The 25,207-nt window shown below is 40.5% G+C and overlaps 1 protein-coding gene and 1 long non-coding RNA gene across 3 annotated transcripts in view; both read right to left on the bottom strand.

Annotated features, from left to right (window-relative positions):
• The window catches only part of ARHGAP10 (Rho GTPase activating protein 10), a 156,390-nt gene that overhangs the window by 34,788 nt on the left and 96,395 nt on the right, over nt 1–25,207 (bottom strand). For both annotated transcript variants that reach the window (XM_064450310.1, XM_064450311.1), the window contains 3 exons: nt 24,457–24,562; nt 23,687–23,846; nt 4,665–4,815 (listed from right to left, as the gene is read on the bottom strand). In XM_064450310.1, coding sequence (XP_064306380.1) covers nt 4,665–4,815; nt 23,687–23,846; nt 24,457–24,562 — 417 coding nt within the window. The remainder of the gene's footprint in view (nt 1–4,664; nt 4,816–23,686; nt 23,847–24,456; nt 24,563–25,207) is intronic.
• On the bottom strand, nt 10,964–14,627 carry LOC135313152 (uncharacterized). Its single transcript, XR_010372757.1, has 3 exons — nt 11,978–14,627; nt 11,721–11,891; nt 10,964–11,022 (listed from the first exon to the last, which is right to left on the bottom strand). It is a non-coding gene; the product is annotated as an uncharacterized LOC135313152 (long non-coding RNA).

Raw genomic sequence — 25,207 nt, 5'->3', positions numbered from 1 at the left:
CAATAGCTTTGTAAGCAAGTGTTGCAAGCCCTTATGGCTTTTTGATATGCCTGTGTAGCTGCTTTTCTTTCCATTTCCCCTACTATGTGCCAGGTTACAGAAACACTTCCAAGCAGCAGATTCAGAAATAGAAAGAGTTCAAGGCCAGGTTTCACACCTGCAACCTTGCAGCACTGGGCTGTTCCAGCCCTGAAGACCAGTCTCCTTATTATAAACCCAAGGCTTCCTCTAACATCCAGGGTTTATGTTCAGTAATTCCAGATGAAGTTTATAGTTTTTCACTTATTTGTTTGGGACAGGAAGGGATGGGAGGAGGAGGGAGAGGGAATACTGTATGTAAGCTATGTAACCATTTCATGTATCACATTGTACTTCAATGAAATAATTTAATTGAATGCCACCATAGTTCATGCAAATTAATTTATCACCCAATTTAAGACACTGTCACACTCCAAATCCCACCAAAAAAAAATAAATCTAAAAGAGCTACTCCTATTCAACACTAACACACCATTCCTGCTTCGGCTTCTCTAAATATTTCAAAGGGTAGTACAAGTTCGCACAAAGTTTTAAAGGGTTAAGTAACAGTTCTAATTTTCATTTCTTTTAAAATTCTACACAAGAATCTGTTTTCTAAAGCACAATAAATATAACTTTTAGTTTACAGCAGCAGCAGAAAGCTATCTCAAACACCTCATATGCCTCCTGAGTTCCAGAGTGGGGGGATAGGAGGCAAACACCTTAAAATCAAAAGAAAACCCCCATATGATACTAGTATGATATGTCCATGTCTGGGCCAATGAGAAATTTTGACACCTAGAAGGTATTCAAATAGAATAAGGCATCAGCAAGCACTGTGGCTTAGGAAGTATATCTTGGTTTGTTTAGAAAACAAGTTTTTCTGTAGTTGGACAAATTCCCACACAAGACCCATTTCTTGACTCCAGGTATGATTTATGTAACACATGCTGACACTCTGTCCATCTTGGATGGACTGCATTATACTGCCTACCTTACTTGGGTTTTTTTCTTGCCATTTGGCTCTAGCGGCCCTGCAAAATAGCTTAATGACCTCTAAGTCTCTGGCACAGAAAAAGATTAAACAAAAGAAAACAAAAAACTGTTTATTTTGCTACGAGACAAGAAAAGTATATAAAAATTAAAATAAAATGGGGAGGCAACAAAACTGTAACGCTGCATTGACCTCCAGAAGAAATACAAACAGAGCTCTCTTCTGATACATACCGACTGTCCAAATGGAAAATAAAGACCCGATGACATTTTTAGAAGAACAGGATAAACAACTCCCTGTTGTAGCTAACAGTCTTTCTCTCTCCACATAGAGAGGCAGAGAGACTGCAAAGTCATTTGTACATAGCTGAGACTGTAAGCCACAGGAGCTTCTGCATTGCTACTTAATCCACTCTAAAATCCATTCAGGTAGTAGATGGGGAAAGACAAAAAAGGACAAAGCTATTTCCAGGAAAAAAAAGAGAAAAAAAAAGAGAAAAAAAACCAACCCCAAATCCCATGTCTTCATTTCAGAAGGCAGGAAAACTCTGGAAATGGTCCTAATGTAAATCTCAGACAAATCTGCGTTTTGCTGAAACAAGAACTTCGGGTTTAGGCCACATATGAAAGTAGCTCAGAGTTCCCCATTAAGCCTAGTTCTACTTGAGACACTGAGAGGTTGAAAAACTTCAGAGTGAAAACTTAGTAACTGGCTTCCACAGAGGAAAGAAGTTGAAAGAAAAACAGACAGTATCAGCTGTGTCTTAAGTTTGTCTTTCAGGAAATGAAGATCCTTACAGTAGTAAATATACTACCTGAATTGTTTGCAAATAGGCTTAATCATCTAATTGCCATGTGCAAGAAAAATCTACGTGCTATCAGAACTCAGTGTAACTAATTATTAGAAGGCAAAATAAAGATTTTTATCGAACACAGTGTGTGTTCTTCAGCTATTATACCTATCAATATTTATGTCACTTACAGCCCTTTCTGGGTGGTTGCTGCATACATCTTGCGTGCAGTCAAGAAGCTTCCCGACTGCAAACATGCTTTTAAAAAGAAAAGCTGGCCCAAACCCTGCATTTCTAATTCAAGCAGTGGATTCTGAAGCTTGTTAACTCCCTGGAGCAGCTGATAGTTAAAGACTTGTTTCCGTTTTTCTAACAATTTCCTGGTTTGCATAACAATCCTAAAAGAAACACACTCAAGAACTTTTCCAGCACAGAGAGATTTTGTCTCCAACATACTTCTAGTTTCAAGGCATAGAAAATATTTATATTTAATTACAATAACTTTAGAGATATATTTGTCTACAAATATATTTACATATAAATATGCATCAGCTACTTGGTTTAAAACAAGATTATGATAATTTTGCCATATCCAGGAAATACAAAACACTGGCTTATGCCTGGTGCTTAACTCATGCCATTGTGAATAAAGAGGGGGGAGGGAAGGGGTTTAATGTTTAATTTCCTGTTAAAAACACACACAGGATAAAATCTTCCAAAGAGCAGTTATAAAACATGCATTTGTTAGCCAAGAAACTAGGTAAATATGGAACGAAGCCCAGGCTCACTTTTATTCCTTCCCCCCCCTCCAAAGAACAAAGTAACTGAAGGCCACGGCGTGTATTTGGAGGCACTGAGCTCTACTCAGTGACTAGATAATTCATCAGCCTGGCTGATTTATGCACCCTGTATCTGTCAGGGTAGTTCCTCAGATAACGCAATGATGCAGTTGGGCTCAAGGTACCGTATTGCCATATATACTGCACACGTGCCAAACACCATTGTACCAGCCTCTGACTACCTTACTGGCACGACTGTCTGGCTAAACAGAGATAAAATGAGCATTAGCATGTAGTCAGGACCTACCAACAGCCAGTTTCTAGCAACAACAGACTGAGAACACTGCTGCCTTCGGTAGCAGCTGGAGGCACTACAGAGGGTATTTATTTTTTTTTTTTCAGTTACAAGGGAAAGTATTATTTTCAGATCCCACTGAAACTTGGTGGCACCCATGCTGGAACTGTGACTTCACCTGCAGTAATTCAGCCTTCACCGCAGTTCTACTATGCTTAACAACGTATTAGGTTATTCTGCAATTCACCACACTAGAAATCCCAGACAAGTACCAAATTTTTATACAATATATAACAATTACAGCCCTTAACACTCCCAGTTCTTCTCTTTGTTGAGATGCCCGGTTAGACAAAAATGTATGGACTCTATTTAGGAGAAATTGAATGTTTATAACAATTTTCAACAGTAACAGTGTATTTTTGTTATCTTACAGTAAAAATAATCCATAAAATACTTTCTGTCTACTTTGTTAGGTTCAAAGTCAGGTCTTCAGTGCACACCTTGCAGCAATGAATTGGGGAAGTTGTGGTACTTCGTGCAACCTGCTGGGATTCACATTCAAAATTAGATGTAAACAACTCTGGCTTCAATTTTGTTTTGTTTTTCAAATGAGGATAAATTTATTATTGCAGATATAGCTCGAGAGCTTTCATAGCTTTCCGTAGCATATTATTCAAATTAACACTGCTTAAGCTTTTTAAGTAGATGCACCTTAAACACCTTCTAGTCAAGGCATTTACTTTCATATTTGATGCAAGAAAAGAAAGGCACAGAGATTACATGTCTTTCTGGTGAATTAAATCTGATAGCAGTCACGCTGAATTTCTTGCAGAATCCTTGTAAAACTGGCTTTGAGACAATAAACAGTCCTGGATTTATTTCTAAAACCTGCACTTAACAGCTGTTGTAGGTATTTGTGCTCTTTCCTTAAGAGATCAACCACTGTTGACCACTGATTTAATGACAGTTCATCAGTGAACCTCACACTACTACATGAGTTAAAAATCTTCCTGTTTATTTTCACTTGCTGATAACTGGACTTTGTTGCTGGATCCCACTATTCTTCATGTGAAAAGACAATTGACTAACAGCATTAGGAAGGAGAAAGGGAATAGGGTTGAGAAAAATCTGTAACATAAAATGAGCCCCAACTTGCCTTCTCAGTACTGTACGTACCCCCAAGCAACAACATTTCAGTGATTATGTTTCTGGCCAACAGTCAGAACACATAAGATGTTATACACCCTTTGCCTCACTGTATGTTGCTACTGCAGACTCCATGCAAAAGTAAGATTTTTTTTTTTTCTTTGCTTCTCAACAGTAAGGCAAGTTTACAAGTATGTACTGCTAGTTACATCAAGGTATTAAAGATTCAAGTGAAGGAGTTCTATTCTCTAGTGCAGTGGCGACCTGAGCCTTTAATCCAGATGAATTTAACTGTAGAGTGCATTAGCTCTTCTCATATAAGATTTGCTTTAATTTTAGTTCTCTCTCCATTTATCTTATGGCTGTGTAATCTTCAGTAGAGGTCAAAGAGATTTCCCTGAAGAAACAGGAGCAGCTTCTTTTTTAGAGGGGAAAAGCATATTTAAGACAGTTTGTCCTACTTTTAAACGTATGTCACAGGACAGTACTCTCCTTGCTTCTTTACATGTTCCAAAGCAATTAAACAAGCATGCATGTGCATGCACACACGCGTACAAATGAAACATGAAATGAAAACACCTACTGAGGATAGGATGCGCAGCCCATCTGCTACAAAGACTGAAATTATTACTAACATCTTACCATCATCCAGCTCAAGACAGAGATTGTAAACAGCCAGAGGCCTCTTAATACGTTGTCCTTGTCTTCTCGATTGCCTCGGTGGGGCATTTGGAGGAGATACCGACATAGAGATTGGCTCAGGGAGAGTGGCATCAGGCAGGGTTTTGAAAATCTGCAATCAAGAACACAAAGGGTGTTAATTATTTATCACAAAGAGCAACCTGTGTAATGCAACTGTAAACCATTATCAAACAACATTTGTTTTGGATTTCATTCAAAGCAGGCAGAGCCAAAAATCCATTCCTTCAAGTTTGGGAGTATGCCGTGGGTCTTTAATGAGGGCTTTTAAAATAAATAAATAAATAAATAAATAAATAAAATATGAAAATAAGCAAGAGCCCTGTCTACACATTAACCAAGCTGCAAATCAGTTAATCCAAAGACAAAATATTTGCAGCCACGTGTGCCAGCTAGGATGGAGGAGAAGGGGAAAAAGGGTGATACTAACTTTATGAACCGGTAACCAAAAAGCTTTATAGCTTTAGCTAGAACCTATAATTTTGCCAGAATACCCATTTTAATTTTCAAAACTTGTGATACCATTATAATACCAGCCATTACAAAAACCCATAGACTTGAAGGGAGCAAGGAGAAAATTTTGAGGGGACGGGTTTTTACTGAGAGATACCATAGTAACATACCACGTGAGCATTTTTTCCGTTAACTATTGCATATTGAGTCATGTTTACATTAAAAGATGATATTCACAAAGATGCATATAGAAAGGATTGCATTTCTTGTCATCATTTTATGTTTCGAGTCATGACCATTAGCATATCACCACTCCACACAAATACCATCTCATTTTCCTCTCAGGATTAACCAGCAATGCAGATTTGCTCAACCTGATAGCATTTCTACTTTAACTGTCACATACAGGGTACAGTCTAATGATGCTGGTTTACTTCCAGAAAATTATCAGTATGTTGATGTACAGTTTAACAGCAGCCTTTTACAAGTGATCATGACAGATTCACATGAACAAATTAGCTTAATACGTATTCCATCAAAGACAAACCAGCAGATAAAGAAAAACACAAACAGCAGCTGTACAAGAAAAGCTCTGTGACCTTGTGGCACCTTATAGCAACGCAACATGGTAATAATAAGATATAATGATCGAGTATATGGTGTTCTTTTACTCTGCAACTTCACATTGCCACGTATCTGTATAGGAAATATTATAAAGAGGAGACTCATAATGAGTCTTCAAATGAGAAGCTTTTTATGAAGTAGAAATTAATGCAGAAAGTATAGAGAGACACCACAGATAACACATTTTTTTATTAATACAGCACATGTCAGGTGCAGCGTGAAGCTAAAAGCCAGCCAGGCTACTCTACAGGTGAGAAAAGTGCCATAAGCATCCTGCAGGAAGACACCCAAGGCATCATGCTGAAAGTATAAGAAACATTACATGCCATCATATTCTGGCCTGTTAACCCTGAATATTAACACGTGTAGTAATAATATCACCTAAGAACCCATGTGTAACACTGGCTTACTGCTGCTTAATCATGACTCTCATACTGGCAGATAGACAACTGTACTGGTACAAAATAATCAGAAACACCATTTTCTGTGAAAACTGTGGAAGAATTGTCATGTTGCCAAAACTGGGCAGCAGTGGACCGGAAGCCTATATATGGTACGCAAGGGAAAGCTCCAGTAGAAAAATACTACCTTCCTTCCCAGTAAGTGAATGCTGCTGTGGGGGAGGTAAACTGATATAATTTGAACTTCCCCATACCAGTGTTAAAAAAACTGGCTCCCACTCCTTCACATGCCTATGAACAAGGGATTACGAGAGACAGCCAAAATAGCACAAGGAACTCTCTAAAAACAAAATGTTTATAAAGAAGAAAGGAAACAGTCCAACCTGGTTCTCCCCAGTACAGACACAGCAGCACCCTCAGACAGTGACAAAGCTCTAATTGTGCTCAGAGTGCTAAAGCCATTTCTTAAAACATGATGCAATATATAATAATGAAATCTAATGTGCACCTACATGGCACTTGGCTAACAGTACCACACTGCCCCCTTATGTGTAAATACAAGGCTAGATTGAGCAGTGTTAGGGATAAATATTTGCTTCTGAAAAATTCAGAAGTACCAAAACTTTAAATGCCATCTTTTCCATGGACTAAGTGTTGCATTTGGGCTCTCTGGAAAACAACTCCCTGCCAAGAGGTTTCAGCATGTTGTTTACTATGTCCCATTCCGCAGCTGTGTTTATTTGTACAGCCTTATCCATGCATCTCCGCTGAAATTAATGATGGTGAGAAGAACAAGTATTCCCCATGAGTACTTCATAAGAGATGAGATTTCTTGTATGCATTTATTTCAGTATACTCTTCTAAAACTACTAGCATGAGAAACTAAAAAAGTCACAAAAACATAACACAATCAAGAAAACCATAAAGGCGATCCTTACTCAATGATACTCAGTGCCAGATAGGCAACAGGCTAATGAATTGGAGACAAGTATGGATCCAAGTAGATTTCTAATTGCAAGTAGCTATGTGATGTAAAAAAGAAACAGTGGGTGTTTGTTCTGTTCTATGGGGGGAAAGCCCCTGTACAATAAACAGGAGAAATAACGAGAAAGCAGTGAAGTCACACTTCAGACAGTGGCAGTCCAGCACATGCTAGCTAACTTCAGAGGTATGCCAGTGGCAGTAGTCATGAGCTGCCCAGAATAGTTCTCTCCCCACTAATAAACCAAAAGTTGGGGGCACTGAGTTCTCTCTTTCACTGTCACGATAAGCGTATCGCCTCTACTTTTAATTTTTTAGTGGCAGAGCTGTGCACTAAAATTTCCCAACAGCACTGCTCAGCGCAACCCAGTGCTACGCAGTCACAGTGCTGGGCTGATGGCAGGCAAAGTTCCTTCTGCAGACAAGACACTCAGACGGGCATCAGGCCTGTCCCCTATTTTACCTCACTCTGCTCTCAACTTCTTGTTATAACAGATTGGTTGGGAAGTTTCATTTCTGTGATTAGGTCAGTAAGTAGTATATTGCTTTCTAGGGGGCAGAGATCACCCCACAAAAGCTCCTGGGTAGCATAAGGCCACCTGTTCTCCACACTCACTGGGACCAGGGCAAGGGTCCATACAAACTCCATCCTCTCACTCCTACGTTTCTCTGATGCAACGCTACAAGGTGTAGCACTTTTTTCCGTGTGCTCACATTCAATATCTGTCTCCACAGAGAAGAAAGGAATTCCTGAAAGAAGTATTTAGATATGAACTAGAGAATGCAACCTCTTGACTATCTGCAGAGCAAATTTACCATGCAGAGCAAATCAAGACTAACTGTCATACCCAGCGATGAAATCACCAAGTGTCACGAGTTGCCCTGCAGGTTTCTGAGACACACAAAAACAAACAAACACCCAAAAAACCACACACACAACCACCACTTGAGAGATCACATGGGAGATTTTTAATAGAAAAGAAACAGGAAACATCCTGCCCTCATGTGTTGCACAAAAAAAAGTATATTTGGGGTCATTTTTGCTCCTTCAAGCAGCTCATATTTGTTTTCATCCTTACTTTGGTATTTTCTTTTTGTCTTTTCAGTAAGAAAATAAAGTCCAGTGCAGCCCATCCATAAGCAGACCTGCTTTTTCAGCAGCAGCAATCCCTGTTGCAAGCCAAAGCTACAGCTCATACCACAGTTTTGCATAGGTGAGCATCTGCAAAGCAAGCGGAAGGTCAACCTCTGCCCTAAGAAGTGCACATACAGCATTCAGCTCCTCTTTCTTGCTTTATTTCCACTTAAATGGACAAGTACTTTTCATCGTGCCGTAATGGATATTGGTCTGCTGCACTGACAGAAGCATTGGAACGTCTGCCTGAGAATGGGGGGGATGAAGGCTTGCTTTATTTTAGTTGTGGGAAGAGAAGCTTTTTGGGTTTGGTTTTATGCAAATTTGCTTCTAGCCTTATTAATCGTTTAAATGTCATTGAAGTATAAATGTATCACAGCTAATAAGAGATGCCTGCTCTGCTGTCAGAAGCACACTGTGTATGCACAGAAGACGGAATTTAAAATCACACACACAAAGTGAGCACCTGACATCATACTAACATTGTTGTGTTTTGACCGACTTGCACAACAGCATACGACCACACCTGACTATGAATAAATTCTTGCCCTGGAAGCTGCTGCTATCAGATGCTTGGTGAAGCAACCACACCTATCCAATCGGATGGAAACCCTCCCAGGGAAGAACAGGATTGGAACATGCTATTTAATAGAAGATCTCTTTGCTACTCCAAAAAAGGCCTCTCTCCAAGTAGAAGTCAGATCTACCACCATCACTCATCTGGATTGCAAAAGTTACCACAGCTTAGACTAGTGCCTGTATAAAGGCAAGAATGAAGTCCGCTCATTGAACTACCTCATTCAAGAAGCAACAAAAATGTATTAAACCAGCCTTGAAGTTTAAGGACTTCACAGTAATGTCCAGCATTACACAGTTATTGAGACTGTGGCCAAACTGCATTAGATTTATAGAACATCAGTTCTCTACAATTTAATTCTCAAAAGCACTGGCATCCTACTGGTGACCTTCTTGGGGGTAAACTCAGAAGCTAAGTGAAACAATTTACACATGGGAGAAGACTAACACATGCAGTACTCAAAATTTTATCAAGCAACAAATCCAACTGTTAGTCCTATCTGTTTTTCCAGTATTTTAAACAGTTGTTTAGGTCTGATCTCACATGAAAGCAGAATTTTAAAGCTCACACTGACTTAAGTGGTGGATCAGTCTTCAAATGTGAAAGTTGCAACAAAAAAGACAAGACTCTTGTCAAGCAATTTAAAACACTGGTGTGTTTGACCTATTTCTCTCTATGCAACAGTACAAAGTGAATACTTTACAAGGCTAAACAAACCACAAACCGTCTTGCATATGCACCGCTAATAACAGCTCTGTCTAGAGCAGTGAGCCCAAGACCATCCCCACATACAACCATTCCGAATCCAAAACCTGTGTCCCACAAAGTCTATGGAAGCATTTCTCGAGAGTAATGAGCCAAATTCAACATATTATCATACTGTATTCTACCAGCAGATCCACATGGCAGCAGACCAAGGAATTTTGCCAAATTCCCCTTAATCTGCAACAACAGTGTTGGACTCTAGATTCTGAGCTCTTACTAGAGCTGATTTTAGAAATTCAGAAAACCCATGGCTGGGAGGATTTAACTTTGCCTATTCCATGGGTTTATGACTAGATGTATAGCTGTACATGGAAACGTAGATTAGATTCTGCTGCTACAAGAGAATACTGATCTGTTCTTTCTGGTCTCAAGCAGAACTAATTAATGAATTTCAGTATGTTTGCCAGGAATCACTTTAGGAAAAGACCCAGACATCAGGTCATCTCTGTCTGCTTTGTATCACTGGGGTAATTAAAATTTCCTCTAAAAATCAGTGGGAGGCAAACAGTAAGGACAGAGAGGGATGAAAAAGAGGGGAGAAAAAACTGGAGGCTTAGTTATAGAGCTAATGAGGATAAACTTATAAAAAAATCATTAACAGCTTAAAGCTGTGACATGATTTTGCTGCAAGACAAAACCCCCATTCAACTCTAATAACACGTACTACGCAGAACATGCATCTATTTCCTTTGAATACGTGAACAAGAATCAGAGTACCAGAAGTTGCTGTCTAATGCAAAGGAGGCTAGAACCTGCAAGGTCATTCCAAATTCTTTGAAATTCAGCTAGTGGTACAGCCTCTACTACTACAATCATATTTTTTAGAGGACAGTATTTCTCTAGACAAGAACACCATCAGCGCAATTTTCATTTGGGTAATTTCCCTTCAATACATACTTGATTTGCAGTTGGTAAATAAAAGAAACACACACAGACACTTCAACAAATGTTTATTGAGCAATATAAAACTCCATCCACCTAGGCCACAAACACTGCTCTGCCCTTGTACATTTTATGGCTACGGTACTCCTTGCATTTCCATGACAATTGGCTATAATATATGTTGATCAAAAAATATTTTATAAATTAGCAGCTAATGAAAAAGTGCAAGAGAAACTTATCAACACCATGGTCTTTTCTTGGCTTAGCTTCTTTTCAGTGTAATGAAAACCCAATTCAGGTTAGATCCAGCAACCTGTATGAAAACAACACATATATTTACATTAGAGAGAAAAATGCTCAAAAAAAAAAAAAGGCCAACTGCCTTAGTGGTTCACAGTGTGTGCTCACCCCAATAGACTTTCTATGCTTTTTTTCCTTTTAAGATAAAGACGACAGTGGTTGTGCTACTCTTTTTGCCATTTTCTGCAAACAAAGTAACAATGTCTTTTACGTCAAGTTACAGTTTTACTGCAGATATAAGCATTTCAGGAAGTTGAAGGTGAAAATAAGCATCTTAAATACATGGCAGTAGCTCAGCCACTAATTGTAACCACTAGCCACCACCTGTCATCCATTTTTTAACAGTAAAAAACACATTCTATGAGATGAACAGTTCTAGATTTTTTTTCCCTACTTGCAGGGATTGCAGAGCTGATAGGCGCTATTAAAAGTTTAATCATAATTGGAATTACAGAAGATCAACTTCTGGAGTGCTAGGACAAAATTTTTTATTTCAAAACTGATTTCTGCACCAATTCTAACAATTTTATAAAATTTCTAGTGTACTGAAATCTTTAAAAAAAAAAAATGACCTCTTGTTCCTGTAGTTTCTTACTTTTTTGCATTTTACTTTACTACGGACAATGTTAGATCAACCTGTTTCATTTCTGGTTTTAGTCAACAACAACATGATCCTTCCTCTGATTCTCAAACACATGATTCAATAAATATAAAATGCATCCACTAGAAATTCTTGACATCTAAACAGAACCTGTGCACAATGTACAAAGTGTTATAAAGTTGATTATTTCTAAAAATCATTGTAAATATTTTTGAAAAAGGTTTACAGAATATTGAATAAGAGTTATCAACAACGTAATTAGAATCCTTAAGTAACTTACCTCCCCAAGGTTACCACTATGTCCACTCCAATACCGGCGTGCCTGCCTCGAAGTAGTTATCCTGACTTTTGCACTATACACCGTAAAATATAATTTGCTGTGCGCTGGCTTCTATGAGATTGCACAGGATGCAGATTTTCTGAGGCTTTGGATTTTCAGGCTTGAATTCCACTACAAACCACAGAACACCTTTACACAATATTCACAATAATTATATTTGAAGAAAAAAAAAAGTCAGATCAAGAGTTGAAAGATACCTGAAGCTAAGCCTCTAGAGGGCCACCAACCAGAAAGCATCAATAATGTTCTTGATGTGCCTGGCACACTCTATCCAGTTAGAGTGCAACCGAGGATGCAGCCTGAAAAGTAACTGGGTATAAGTCAAAACTAGAAACAGGAAACATCCTTGGCTGTGAGCCAAACCACAAAGCTCTCTAAATAAATAAATAGATAAATAAATAAATAGAACCATCCAAGACCGCCTTTTCTTCATTGCAATGATGATATTTGCTGAGACCATCTGCCTAGCAGCCTGACTACACATAACCAAATGAAACACTGCTTTTAGGGAGTTGTGGACACTGTTAGTCTCAATCTCTTACTAAAATTGGAGTATCTGCTATCTCCTCCTTTAAATACAAAAGGAACTGGACAAACTGCAAACCACAAGAGTGACAAAAGAGCTGAGGGATTTTCAGACAAACGTGATGTATCTGTAGACCCTAATAGCCACTCACTTGGCCTGACTACCTTGACCTGCGTAGTTCACATTTGAGCTTTAATGAATAAACTAAACATAGCCTGTAAAACATGACATTACAGTCTGGAGGACAGCTGTGAAAGGATGAAAGAAAAAAAAACATACCAAGGTTAAAAACATGTGTCCTCTGATCGCTTGCGAATTATGAGTTTGTTGACTCAGCCTTTCTAAAAGTAGCACTCCTGATACAAAGACTGCGGCTTCCAGCGTATCACATCTCCACCTTTTAACAATTCATGAGAAGAAAGTTCCTGATAGCAGCTTGTTCACTGCTATCAACCAACCCATTTTATTCATTGAAGGAAATGAAAGAGTTAACCATACACCAGGCTTGAAATACCTACACATTTGTCCACCGCACCAGCACAAACAGCATATTCACCTTCTCTGCTAGGCTCACTTACTGTAACTCACACCAAGGAGAGTATATTAGAAAGGTTGTCCTTCCCTATTACAGCCACACATGATTGCTTTGTGTATCTTGTTTAGTTACAGGAAATACTTAAAATACCAAGGAAAAAAAAAAAAAAAGCACCTTCAATTTAAAAGATTAAATAATCAATCCAATAACCGAGCTTTCTACAGCATAGCTTACTCCGAGTTACTAAATGGAAAATAATGCAGGAGAATGTTTGCATGTATCTTCTCTTGTAAAAAGCGTGAGAAGTCCTGAGAAGATAAAAGGTGGCACTTACAAACCTAAGTCAGGAGCCAGCAAAAGCAACAACCACGGCCAAACACACCACAGGTAAACACGATCTACCCTTCACTTGTTATAAATATGCATATATAAACATTTATATACACATGCAAAAAAATACAAATATATATGTCATGCCTAGTTTTCTACAAAAATTATGAACAGAAATACAAGTATATATTGAGAATAAAAACCTACATTTGACCCCCTACCACATTGTCATTGAACAAAGCATTAGAATGAAATTTCAAGATCTTTGCAAACGACACTGTTCCAACTGTAGCCAACCATGCAGCCCCACCAGTAGTTTCTTCTCCACAGATTTCCCTGCTGCTATTACAAAGATTTGTATCATCATTGCTTTGTACAATACTTTCTGTTCTTTGTTTTTATTATAATACTTTTTTTTATCTTACATTATGACTGTAGGGTCTCTGGAGGCAAATAACATGTTTTTCATTTGTATGTCCAGCACCCTCTGCAGTGAAGTACTGATGCTTCATTAGTGTAAATGGCATGCACACAAAAACATTGGAAGTAAAGTATTATCAGCTGACTGCCACATCTTGTTTATTCAAAAATTTGTTAAATGATTTGAAATACACTAACCTCTCTGGTAAGGCAAATGCTTACTAGAATTCTGAAGTGTACGTACAAAACTACAAGCACATATTGCAGTATTATCCATTAGCAATGATCAGACAGGACAGCATTCAGGTCAGTTTAGCCATTGTAAAGAAAAAAAAAATTTGTAAATTCAATATTTCACTTACCATTGTAAGCTGCAATAAATTATAATTCTTATGTCATGCAGCTTCTGCATAAGAATTTACTTTTCAAACTCTTCAGGAGTGCAGCAACTTTTCCCCCCTCCATGCACCCTGCAGCATTTCATAGAATATTATCTTTGCCTTACAAAATTTTATTTAAGAATGTCCATTTTAGCGTTCGCCATAAGGACTTCTCCCTTGCTTCCTCCTCCACCTCCACACACAAAAGCACAGCACCCTGACCATCAAGACTGAAGGAAATATTAGTCAACTGAATTCCACTCCTCCCTTATCATCATTTCTATTAACTTACTTGGGAACACTGCCTGTGGGCAATGGAGGATGAGATCTGTATCACTTGGAAGTTTGAAGTAAAGTTGAGGGAGGTTTCCCAAAATTAACTGGAAATAATGTATGCAAATCAAGAAGGCAAAAGTCTGTGCCCATATTATTTGTATGTGCCATGTATTTTAATGCAGCATCTCAGCAGACCGCTTCTATCCCTGAAAATATGACTTTTGTTTTTATCTTCTTTTTTCAATCTAAGATGGTTACTCACAGTACATGTTTTGCTTCTTTTGGAGCAGTCTAACAGCATACCAATCCAGGTATTGATCCAGACTCAGCTCCTTTTAATGTCATCAACTGCAGTCACATATGTGAGCAGAGATTTCATATACAGTCTTCTTACTATGCATAAACTACATTAAGATTTAGAAAACTGTAGTCCTTTAAACAAACAAACGGTTTGCAGTCAATTTACCACACCGTGTCTGTGTCTCACACAGAAGGGCTTTCTGCTATCCACAGGGCAGAGAAAGGGTTTAATGAGTTTGCACGCACTACAGTGGAACAAAAGAGCTGCTGTGACTTCTACCATAAACCATGATGAATTTCTTTGCTGTGCCTGCTGCCCTTTCTGTTTTAGACTCAGCCAGTCATCAAGACATGTAAATTTGAATTAAGTTCAGGAATATTTCCAATGACACTTCGGATTAGTTACATGCTTAAAGTTAAGCACATGCTGAATACCCTCCTGAACTGAAGCTTATGTGTTTCTTTGCAAGCTCTGCCCTAACGGAGACACCTTAGTGTAATTTACCACCACCACCAAGTCAAACGCTTGTTCACTTGAGAAACATTCAGCTTGGGGAGGTTTCAGATTGCTACACCACAGCAAACCACCACAATTACAATGCATTACTACTTGGTCCTCTGTTGCAGCCAAAGGCAAAGCAACACAAAGACTGAAACAAGCCCTCTTTAGTATTTCTTGTATGTCCCTTTACCAGGACTTCAAAAGACCTGCTGTGTTGTCAAAAGATAGTCTTAGTTTAGATGATGGCACTGACACTGTACCCTAAAGCGTTTACCTGCAACAGAACTGCTTTAAACGTGCAATGATTGCTAAATGGAGACACGTGCCACACCTGACTGTTCCACTTCATACTCTCAAATGAACAACTGACTTCACCTGCTTCCATTTCTTCTGTCTCACAAATATTGCACTTACTATGCACTGTAATATGTTTCAAGACTAAAGACTTTCCAAGTATTACTACATTAATTTGATGTTGGCTTAAAAGCTCAGTAGTATTAAATTCTTCTCTTCCCTTTAGTTTTAAAAAAAATAAATCATAAAAGTGCCCAAAGTAAGGAAAATGAAAACATTTATATTCCATAAAAAGTATTTCTCCATAAAACTGTTTTGAACAAAACAAAGCTGAAATAAAGACACAGTCTGTCTAAAGTATGTAAAATTTTTGCCCTTTATAAAAAGATTAATACTGAAAACAAGTGAAAACAGTATCTGCCTTACATGTAGAAAATACTGAGTTTTTCAGAATGAACGTCTTTTGCCCACAGGTTGCCTGAATTTTAGAAAAGGTATCTTTTGCCATGCCTATTCCCTTTCAGCAGACTCTGGCTTCTCAGTCTCCATACGGGACTTCTGTCTAGCCCCCTCTCTTCTTGTCTTCTTTTTCTTTCACTATAATTTTCAACTTCTTTCTGTTTTTGCAATCTTGCTATTTGTACTCACTATTCTTTCCTCCCCCATATGCTGGTTGAAATATTCCAGTCCCACTGAGATTTTTATTCCAACCTCCTCCCTCATCTTTTTTCATTTCTTAGACTTCTTTTTTTATCCTGGGGTTTTTTTTTTCTCTTAAAATAATATTCAGGGAATTGAGAAACCAAAATGGCTCACATTACCACTGAGGCATCTCTAAATGGCAAATAAATAAGCCCTTTCAATAGTGACATTCATTCCAATGAGATGCCAAAACATTATAACAAACAGCAAGATGAACATGTGCATGCTCTTCATGCTGCCATGGAGCGGGCTGCCGTGGAGCGGACTGCCCTTCTTCCTCACCGCAAGTCAGAAAGAAAGACCAGAAGAGCTGAGATGTCCAAGACTTCAAGTCTGTGAAACTCTTGGGAAGAAAAATTAATTTATACCCTTGAAACTCATTTGAGGGAGGAGAATAAAAATCAAAACCTTTTCTTCGGGTCCAGGTTGATTACCACTTTTTGTCAGAGGATTACCAAAAGGCCAAGCAAAGATTGTTCCAGGCATCGTACAAGCACAACTGCAGTCAGCCCCTGAGTTCGTTACCTCAAGAAAAGGATCAACAAGGAAAGGTATAGCTTCAAAGCAAAAGAACACAATGATGAGATACAAACAAGAATTTCTTGATGCTTTTTCAGTGAAGGGAAGGATATGGGTCATGGAAATCAAGGGAGACCGGACAGATACAACAAGGGAGAAAGGGACAAGACAGCCAAGTGTGAAATGAAACTGACCTTAAAGACATGCAAAGCAAAGGGAAACAAGAGTGGTGGTGCACACAGCCCAGTCAGCACATAACATGGCAATTCCAGACAAAACTATAGAGAGGCCACTTAACATCAAACCTGAACATGTTCCTACTTTGCCAGGCATATCTGGCTGGCCTTCCCCTACAGCCATATGACAGAAGCAAGGAAGATAACCCACAGGTCTCATTTTCCTCTGGACTGGCCTCCCTTCCACAGCAGGTAGGTTTGGTGGTCCTGGGTAAAATACTGTCTCAGCTTGGCTCTAGGTCTTCCTTTTTCTTTCAAAGTAGAGACCTGCTTCTGCAGCTCACATTCTGACTGGATACTGAGAAATATTCTGCCTGGAAGAGACTTATCCATAACTGACAAAAACAAAAAGCTAAACAATTATTTCCATAATGCTCTTCTATACCCCTTCTAGTCTTAATCGTTGGCAATTCTGATGCCAGTTAAGTGACACATCAGGCTGCACAGTCGAGTTCCACCTTTCAAGTCTCAGCATTGGTCTGATTTTGCAAAACACCCCCTCTTCAACCTACTACAATTGGTTCACAGCCAGGGTTTGGAAGTACGTATGCAGCCTGTAAACTTGGTAAAGTGGTACTGAATGGTTTCTAGCTAGCAGGAAATAAATGTACACATCAAAAAAGCTTTAAAACAAACAAACAAAAAAACAACTTATGCACTAAACATGATCACAGAATCATTACCTGAAGTACCACGTCTACATGTTTTTGAATACCGCCAGGGATGGCGACTCCACCACCTCTCTGGGAAGCCTGGTCCAATGACTGACCACTCTTTCAGTAACGAAATTTTTCCTAATATCCAATCTCAACCTCCCTGATGCAACTTAAGGCCGTTTCCTCTCATCCTATCACTAGTAACTTGAGTGAAGACACCGACACCCATCTCTCTACAACCTCCTTTCAGATAGATATAGAGAGAGATAAGGTCTCCCCTCAGCCTCCTCTTCTCCACACTAAACAACCCCAGCTCCCTCAGCTGCTCCTCATAAGACTTGTTCTCCAGACCCTTCAACAGCTTTGTTGCCCTTCTCTGGACACGCTCCAGCAACTCAGTGTCTTTCTTATACTGTGTTTGGTTTTGGGCCCCTCAGTATTTGAGGTGCGGCCTCACCAGTGCCCAGTACAGGGGCATGATCGCTTCCCTGCTCTTGCTGGCCACACTGTTCCCGATACAAGCCAGGATGCTGTTGGCCTTCTTGGCCGTCTGAGCACACTGCTGGCTCATGTTCAGCCAGCTGCCAACCAACACCCGCAAGTCCTTCTCCACTGAGCAGTTTTCCAGCCACTCTTGCCCAAGCCTGAGGCATTGCATGGGGTTGTTGTGACTGAAGTGCAGGGCCCAGCACTTAGCCTTGTTGAATCTCATACAGTTGGCTCCAGCCCAATGATCCAGCCTGTCCAGGTCCCTCTGTAGGGCCTTCCTGCCCTCCAGCAGATCGACACTTCCACCCAGCTTGGTGTCATCGGCAAACTTACTGAGGGTGCACTCAATCCCCTCACCCAGTTCATCAATGAAGATATTGAACAGGACCGGCCCCAACACTGAGCCCTGGGGAACACCACTCGTGACCAGCCGCCAAACGGATTTGATTCCTTTCACCACCACTCTCTGGGCTCGGCCATCCAGCCAGTTTTTAGCCCAGCGCAGAGTGCGCTTGTCCAAGATGTGAGCTGCCAGCTTCTCCAGGAGAATGCTGTGGGAGACAGTGTCAAATGCCTTACTAAATTCCAAGTAGACAACATCTACAGCCTTCCCCTCATCCACTAAGTGGGTCACCTTATCATAGAAGGAGACCAGGTTAGTGAGGCAGGACCTGCCTTGCATGAACCCATGCTGGCTGGGCCTGATCCCCTGGTTGTCCTGCACTTACCTGGTGAGCTCCCTGAAGAACCACCGCTCCGTAATCTTCCCTGGTACCAAGGTCAGGCTGACAGGCCTATAGTTCCCCAGATCCTCCCTCCAGCCTTTCTTGTAGATGGGCATTACATTGGCAAGCTTCCAGTCATCTGAGACCACCCCTTGATAACCAGAACTGCTGACAAATGTTAGAGAGAGGCTTGGCAAGCTCCTCTGCCAGCTCCCTCAGTACTCTCGGATGGATCCCATTTGGCCCCATAGACTTGTGAGTGTCCAGGTGGCACAACAGGTTGTAAACTGCTTCCTCCTGGATTATGGGGGGTTTATTCTGCTCCCTGTCCATGCCTTCCAGCTCAGGGGGCTGAACACCCTGGGGATAACTGGTCTGACTATTAAAGACTGAGGCAAAGAAGGCATTAAGTACCTCAGCCTTTTCCTCATCCTCAGTGGCAATGTTCCCCCCATGTCCAATAAAGGATGGAGATTCTCCATGGCTCTCTTTTTGCTGTTAATGTATTTGTAAAAACATTTTTTGTTATCCCTTACAGCAGTGGCCAGACCGAGTTCTAGCTGGCCTTTTGCCTCTCTAATTTTCTCCCTGCAAGACCTAACGAGGTCTCTGTACTCTTCTTGAGTTGCCTGCCCCTTCTTCCAAAAGTGGTAAACTCTTCTTTTTTTCCTGAGTCCCAGCAAAAGCTCCCTCTTCAGCCAGGCCGGTCGTCTTCCCCACCGGTTCGTCTTGTGGCCCATGGGGACAGCCTGCTCCTGCAGCGTTTAAGACTTCCTTCTTGAAGAGTGCCCAGCCTTCCTAGACCCCTTTGCCCTTCAGGATTGCCTCCCAAGGGACTCTCCTCCCAACCAGCGTCCTGAACAGGCCAAAGTCTGCCCTCCAGAAGTCCATGCTGGTGGTTCTGCTGACCCCCCTCCTTACTTCACCAAGAATCAAGAACTCAATCATATTATGGTCTCTAAGCCCAAGACAGCCTCCAACCACCACATCTCCCACCAGTCCTTCTCTGCGAACAGGAGGTCAAGCGAGGCACCTCCCCTGGTAGGCACACTTACCAGCTGGGTCAGGAAGTTATCTTCCACACGCTCTAGGAACCTCCTAGACTGTTTCCTCTCTGCTATGTTAATTTTCCAGCAGACATCTGGTAAATTGAAGACCTCCATGAGAACAAGGGCTACTGATTGTGAGACTTCTGCCAGCTGCTTGTAGAACATTTCATCTACGTCTTCATCCTGGTTAGGTGGTCTGTAACAGAACCCCAGCAGGGTATCTGCCTTGTTGGCCTTCTCCCTCACCTGTACCCATGAGCACTTGACCTTATAATCACAATCATTCAGCTCTACACAATCAAAGCACTCCCTAACATACAGAGCCACCCCACCACCTCTCTTTCCTTGCCTATCCCTTCTAAAGAGTTTATAGCCATCCATTGCACCGCTCCATTCATGACAGTCAACCCACCGTATCTCTGTGATGGCAAATAAGTTATATCTACCCTGGTGCACAGTGGCTTCCAGCTCCTCCTGTTTGTTGCCCATGCTGCGTGCATTGGTGTAAATGCACTTGAGCTGGGCTATCGATTTCACCCCCAACACTGGCATGACACCCCTAGGCTCCTCTCTAGTGGGCCTGGCTATATCCCCTTACCCCTTTGAACTTAGTTTAAAGTCCTCTTGATGAGCCCCACCAACTCATGAGCAAGAATCCTTTTCCCCCTTTGTGACAGCTGAATGCCATCTGTCACCAGCAGGCCCGGTGCCGTGTAAACCACCCAATGATCAAAAAACCAAAATTCCACCGATGGCACCACCCTCTGAGCCACCTGTTAATCAGGTGAGTTTTCCTGTTCCTTTCAGTATTCTTCCCGGCCACTGATGGGATTGAGGAAAACACTACCTGCACTTCCGATCCTTCAACCAACTGCCTCAGCCCTGAAGTCCCTTTTGATTGCTCTTCGGCTTCTCTCCACAACCTCATCACTGCCCACCTGCACAACTAATAGTGGGTAGTAATCAGAAGGCCATACCAGACCAGGGAGTTTCCTAGTGACATCTCTGACCCAAGCCCCAGGGAGGCAGCAGACCTCCCTGTGGGATGGGACTGGTCGGCATATCGGGCCCTCTGTTCCCCTCAGAAAGAAATCGCCTACAACAATTACCGTCCTTTTCTTCTTAACAGAAGCGGCCACAATGCATGGGGCTCACTGACTCTGCCTAGGCAACCCCCTGGAGGGACCTTCACCTAGATCCTCATTTGCCTGGCCCTCAAGTTCCAGAGCCCTATATCTGGTATGTAAGGGCAGCTGGGAAGGTGAGGGAGGCCGGGAGGGTATTCGCCTGCTGCCTCGAGCCGGGACCTGTTTCCATTCACCGTCTCTTAGGTCCCCTCCTTCTGCTTTGTGGCAAGAGGGAAGGGGACCCTCTGCTTCTCGTGGAGCCTCCATCTGCTGCCTTGGCCTCAGGGATGGCAGGGTGTGGCTTCATCAATCTATCTCCCTCTCACCACTCCCTTCTTATCTCAGGGCAAGTCCCCATATCCAGGTTTCCACACATAAATTGCATAGAAATTCTCTAATTAGCACTCAGTAGAGTGATGACAGTGGAATGACTGCACCAGGATTTCAAAGCTAGTAATCCAATTAATTATGTCTCCTCCTAAAAATGAATTGTGGATCTCCTTCAATAAAGCTATCCACACAAGACATAACACACGTTAATGGAATTTAAAAATATTTGAGAAATCATTAAAATTTTTTGCCATTTTGCCTACCAAGTTACTGTATTTAAACTGGCAATGTTGATGGCTTCTACAGTTTGGAAGATTGTTAGTCATTTCTTTTGCTACAGGGGAAAAGAAATGCCTCTCTGCAGTCTGCCAGAGCCATAAATTACATGTGCATGAAGTGTGAAGTGTTGCTTCAAGTTTGTTCCTGTCAGTGTACCTCCATCTTGACTCCATCACTCTTCTACCATTTCAAACTTTGCTTCTATTAGCAGAAGCTGCTAAAAATTAGCAGAGGCGGAGTAGTGGCTGAATTAAATATTTGGAAGTATTTTAACCCACAGCTGGTAACTTTTCCTAGGACTTCACCATGCCTATAAATAAAAACACCTAACACAAGACACTCAGAAAGTCTGAAATGCCTAGAAATTCAGACCAAGAATATAAAATGAGCATTAGACTGACAATAAGCCTGCCTGCCATTAAAAGTAGGTCCTTGGTCTGCCCAAAATGAAGAAGGCTCACTTGTAAAAGCAATGTATTCAATTCAACTGTAAATTTTTTGTAATGCCTTAACACATACCTCTCCACTGCCTTTGCTATAAATACACAGAGGTCATACTCAGGGCTTCCTTCCACCTTGGAAGCAGCTCTAGCGTGGGAGAGGTTGCTGCAGGCATACCACTGGTGGCAAGCTCACTGTTAGAAATGACAGTGAAATGACAGAAATCCCTTTAAAAAATTATAGCCTTCAAGTTCTAAGAAGGCATAAAACCAAGGAATGATGGAAAATGATGCAGTATCGTTCTGATGTACTTTCCATTCCCTGCTTCTCTATGTTTTCAGACGAGCACGAAAGGCTACTACAACTAATGTTTCAAACATGAAATCAATATCCAGTTTTTAAAGACACGTGACTGAGCTGGCATAAGAATAAGATGGTGCTAATCTGTGGTCATCTAGTGATTTGAATAAGCATTACTCAACCTCCATATGTTATTAAAACACCCTGGCTCTTCTCACTCTCTCTCTCTCTCCACTTTCTTAAATTTGTGTGGTCACTGTAATAGCTTCAAAATCATGACCTTACTGCAGGGTTTACCTTCATTTCTAAGGTCCAAAGTGAATAGCATGGCTTACAACTCTCAGAATATTTATCACTTAGAACTTGAACCACATCTGCAGCACAGTATTTTTCCAACAGAACAATACCGTATCTGCTCAATGTGTGTGTGAGGACAGCATTACACCAGAAGTCAACTAAGCCAACAAAACCCACCATGCGGATACAGCTATGCCAACAGAAGCTTTGGCCAGCCTGTATCATTCAGGGAGGTAGTGTAATTACATTGTCAGAAAAACTTGAGACAGATATTATTTAAAGTAGATAAGACTTGACTTAGATAGCCAATTTCAACACTGTTAATCTTTAAAGAAGTAACTATTTCAATGCTTGGAGTGCTTAAGAAAGAAGAGAGGAAAAAACACATCCTGGATTTTTCCCAAAGCACTTTCTCTGACAATAAGAGAGAGGGGGATGCTGCCCATCCTCCCAGTACAATCAAGGTATCTCAAACACCCAGTTCCAGAAGTCGGCTTAGACATGAGGGACTCCCAAAGGAGTACACAAAGAGACCAGTAGAAGACTCTGTTGTTGTTGTTGTTTTCTTCAAATTTCAGATCCCAGATTATACGTGGTGATATTCTGGACAGTACTTGTACATTTAAGGCACCTTATAACACAGCTTCTGAGAAAACTTCTATTTTCAGTATTACCTCAAATGCAAAGGCTTAAAATAACACACCTTCAGATGAAAACAAAGGAAATGTTAATACCTAGCTCTCTCATAATGGTTTTTACCCATAAAGTTCAGAGTAAAGTCTTCTTTTAACTCTGTGAACTCTGAGAAAAATGAAGGCATAAAGCAATTAATTCAGACCTCGGTCAGAGTACTTCATGGAAGAACTAAAGTGTGAGCCTCAGCTTTCTCTTTTCCAGTCCTGTATCATTTTTGCTCAGAAAAAAACCCATATGCAAATATCATAATGAAAATCTATTTATGTACTATGCACACAGAAGCACCGCTATTGCCAGGAAATATGCATTCTGAAATGTCAGTTTACCTATGAACAGGAACACTTATCAAGTATAAATAGCCAAAAGTGTATAGTGCATAGAGGATAGGCTTTAGAATTAAGCTATTTGTAACATCATACTTACCTCCATACTACCCATTAAGCCTAGCAGGCCATTTCAGACAACTCTCAGAAATACAGAGATCCATCTAAGCTTACCTTCTCGTGATTCTCTATCAGGATTTCGACAACAATATTCTGAAACTTCAGGTCCATGATGGCTGCTACAGTTTCTTCCTGTGGTCTCATTAAGGTTGGTCCAAATACCACCCCTAGATTTGCCACAGTCATTAGATTCTTCTTGGCATGCTTTGAAACACTTTTTGAAAAGAATTGAAGGAAAAAACAGGAAATAGGCTATGAAAAAATTTCCATTACTGTTGGAAACTGCAGTCTACAAATGAAAACATTACATTTCCTTAATCTATGTTTTAAAAGTTTGTTTTGTGCAAAGTTTCTTCAAATAAAGTCTTACTGAATTCTGGAAAACAGAAAAGCCATTCTTCTAATTTAAGAACAAAAGCAGTCTCTGAACTTAAATATATAAAATGCACTTAGCCTTGGACCAGGGCAAGTGTGAAACCAACTTAAATTTGCTAACAGATCTCCACTATTCACTTCGCCAGAATTTGTGAAAAGAAAGTATAATGTTCCCTTTCTCACTTCAATCAAACCCTCAGCTGCTGGCAGGACTGCTAAAGTAAATACTTATATGGCTTCATTAACGGATTAGATTTCTGCCTTTCCCGCCAAAATACACACAGCATGAGTCAAACGTCTTGTCTGCTTTTGCACGTTTGGTTCTTGGTATTGTGTATGACAGCATTGAGATGGGCTTCAGCTCCAGCCACACTTAACTAAGGCTCTTTGTAGTTAAACGAAGGTAAGAAGAGTTCTGACAAGGTAGGAAAGCAGATCATAACACTTACTTTGCTAAATGTTTCACCAAAATTTCCAGCATCTCTTTGTTTTTTTCTGGGAGTTTATGGACCAAGAAGTGAACAGCATTAACTCGAGATTCAGGACTTCCACTTTCTATGGGACACAGACATAAATAACTATCTCAAAAAATAAAAATAAAATCCACAGAAACACAAAGCTTCTCCCACCCCTGCACAGAAACATACTGCACACACTTTGCTTCACCACTTATGTGTCTCCAAACATAGCAATATTGAACATACGCGCTTTGTTTTCACAAATAATCTTGGGCTGGAATTATCAACTTATTTGCTTATTTTGTGAACGCATCTTTCAATCCACCTGCAAAAGGATGCTTTTGTTCATCTATTTTTAAAAGCCAACAGATGTAGTTATTGTTTTGCTGCATTGGACTCATCTGCTTACAAATATACTGCAAGGCGAGGAGCGATGTTACTGGATGCCACAGAGTAGAACTGTACTACTTTACATTTTAGCATCATTAACTGATTGTCCTCATCATTAGAATTCAGTTTGGTTAGTACTATGCGGCTAATGATACTGCATTTATGCTACCTTGCACTGGAAACTGCCTAAGACAACACATGCAGAAGGTTCATATGCTCAGAAAATCTAATGACCTCTGAAGACACAGAATAATTATGAAAAAAACCTACTGAGTGAGATTATTATAATAAAGGGCCCTGAATAACCACAGCATCCCTCTCTACCACAGTACAGAAATAAAGTAAAAACAAG

This window comes from Phalacrocorax carbo, chromosome 4 (genome assembly GCF_963921805.1).
Source record: "Phalacrocorax carbo chromosome 4, bPhaCar2.1, whole genome shotgun sequence".
NCBI classification, from domain to species: Eukaryota; Metazoa; Chordata; class Aves; order Suliformes; family Phalacrocoracidae; genus Phalacrocorax; species Phalacrocorax carbo.
The sequence above is the reverse complement of the archived record's forward strand: the minus strand, read 5'-3'. Positions and strand labels throughout refer to the sequence as shown.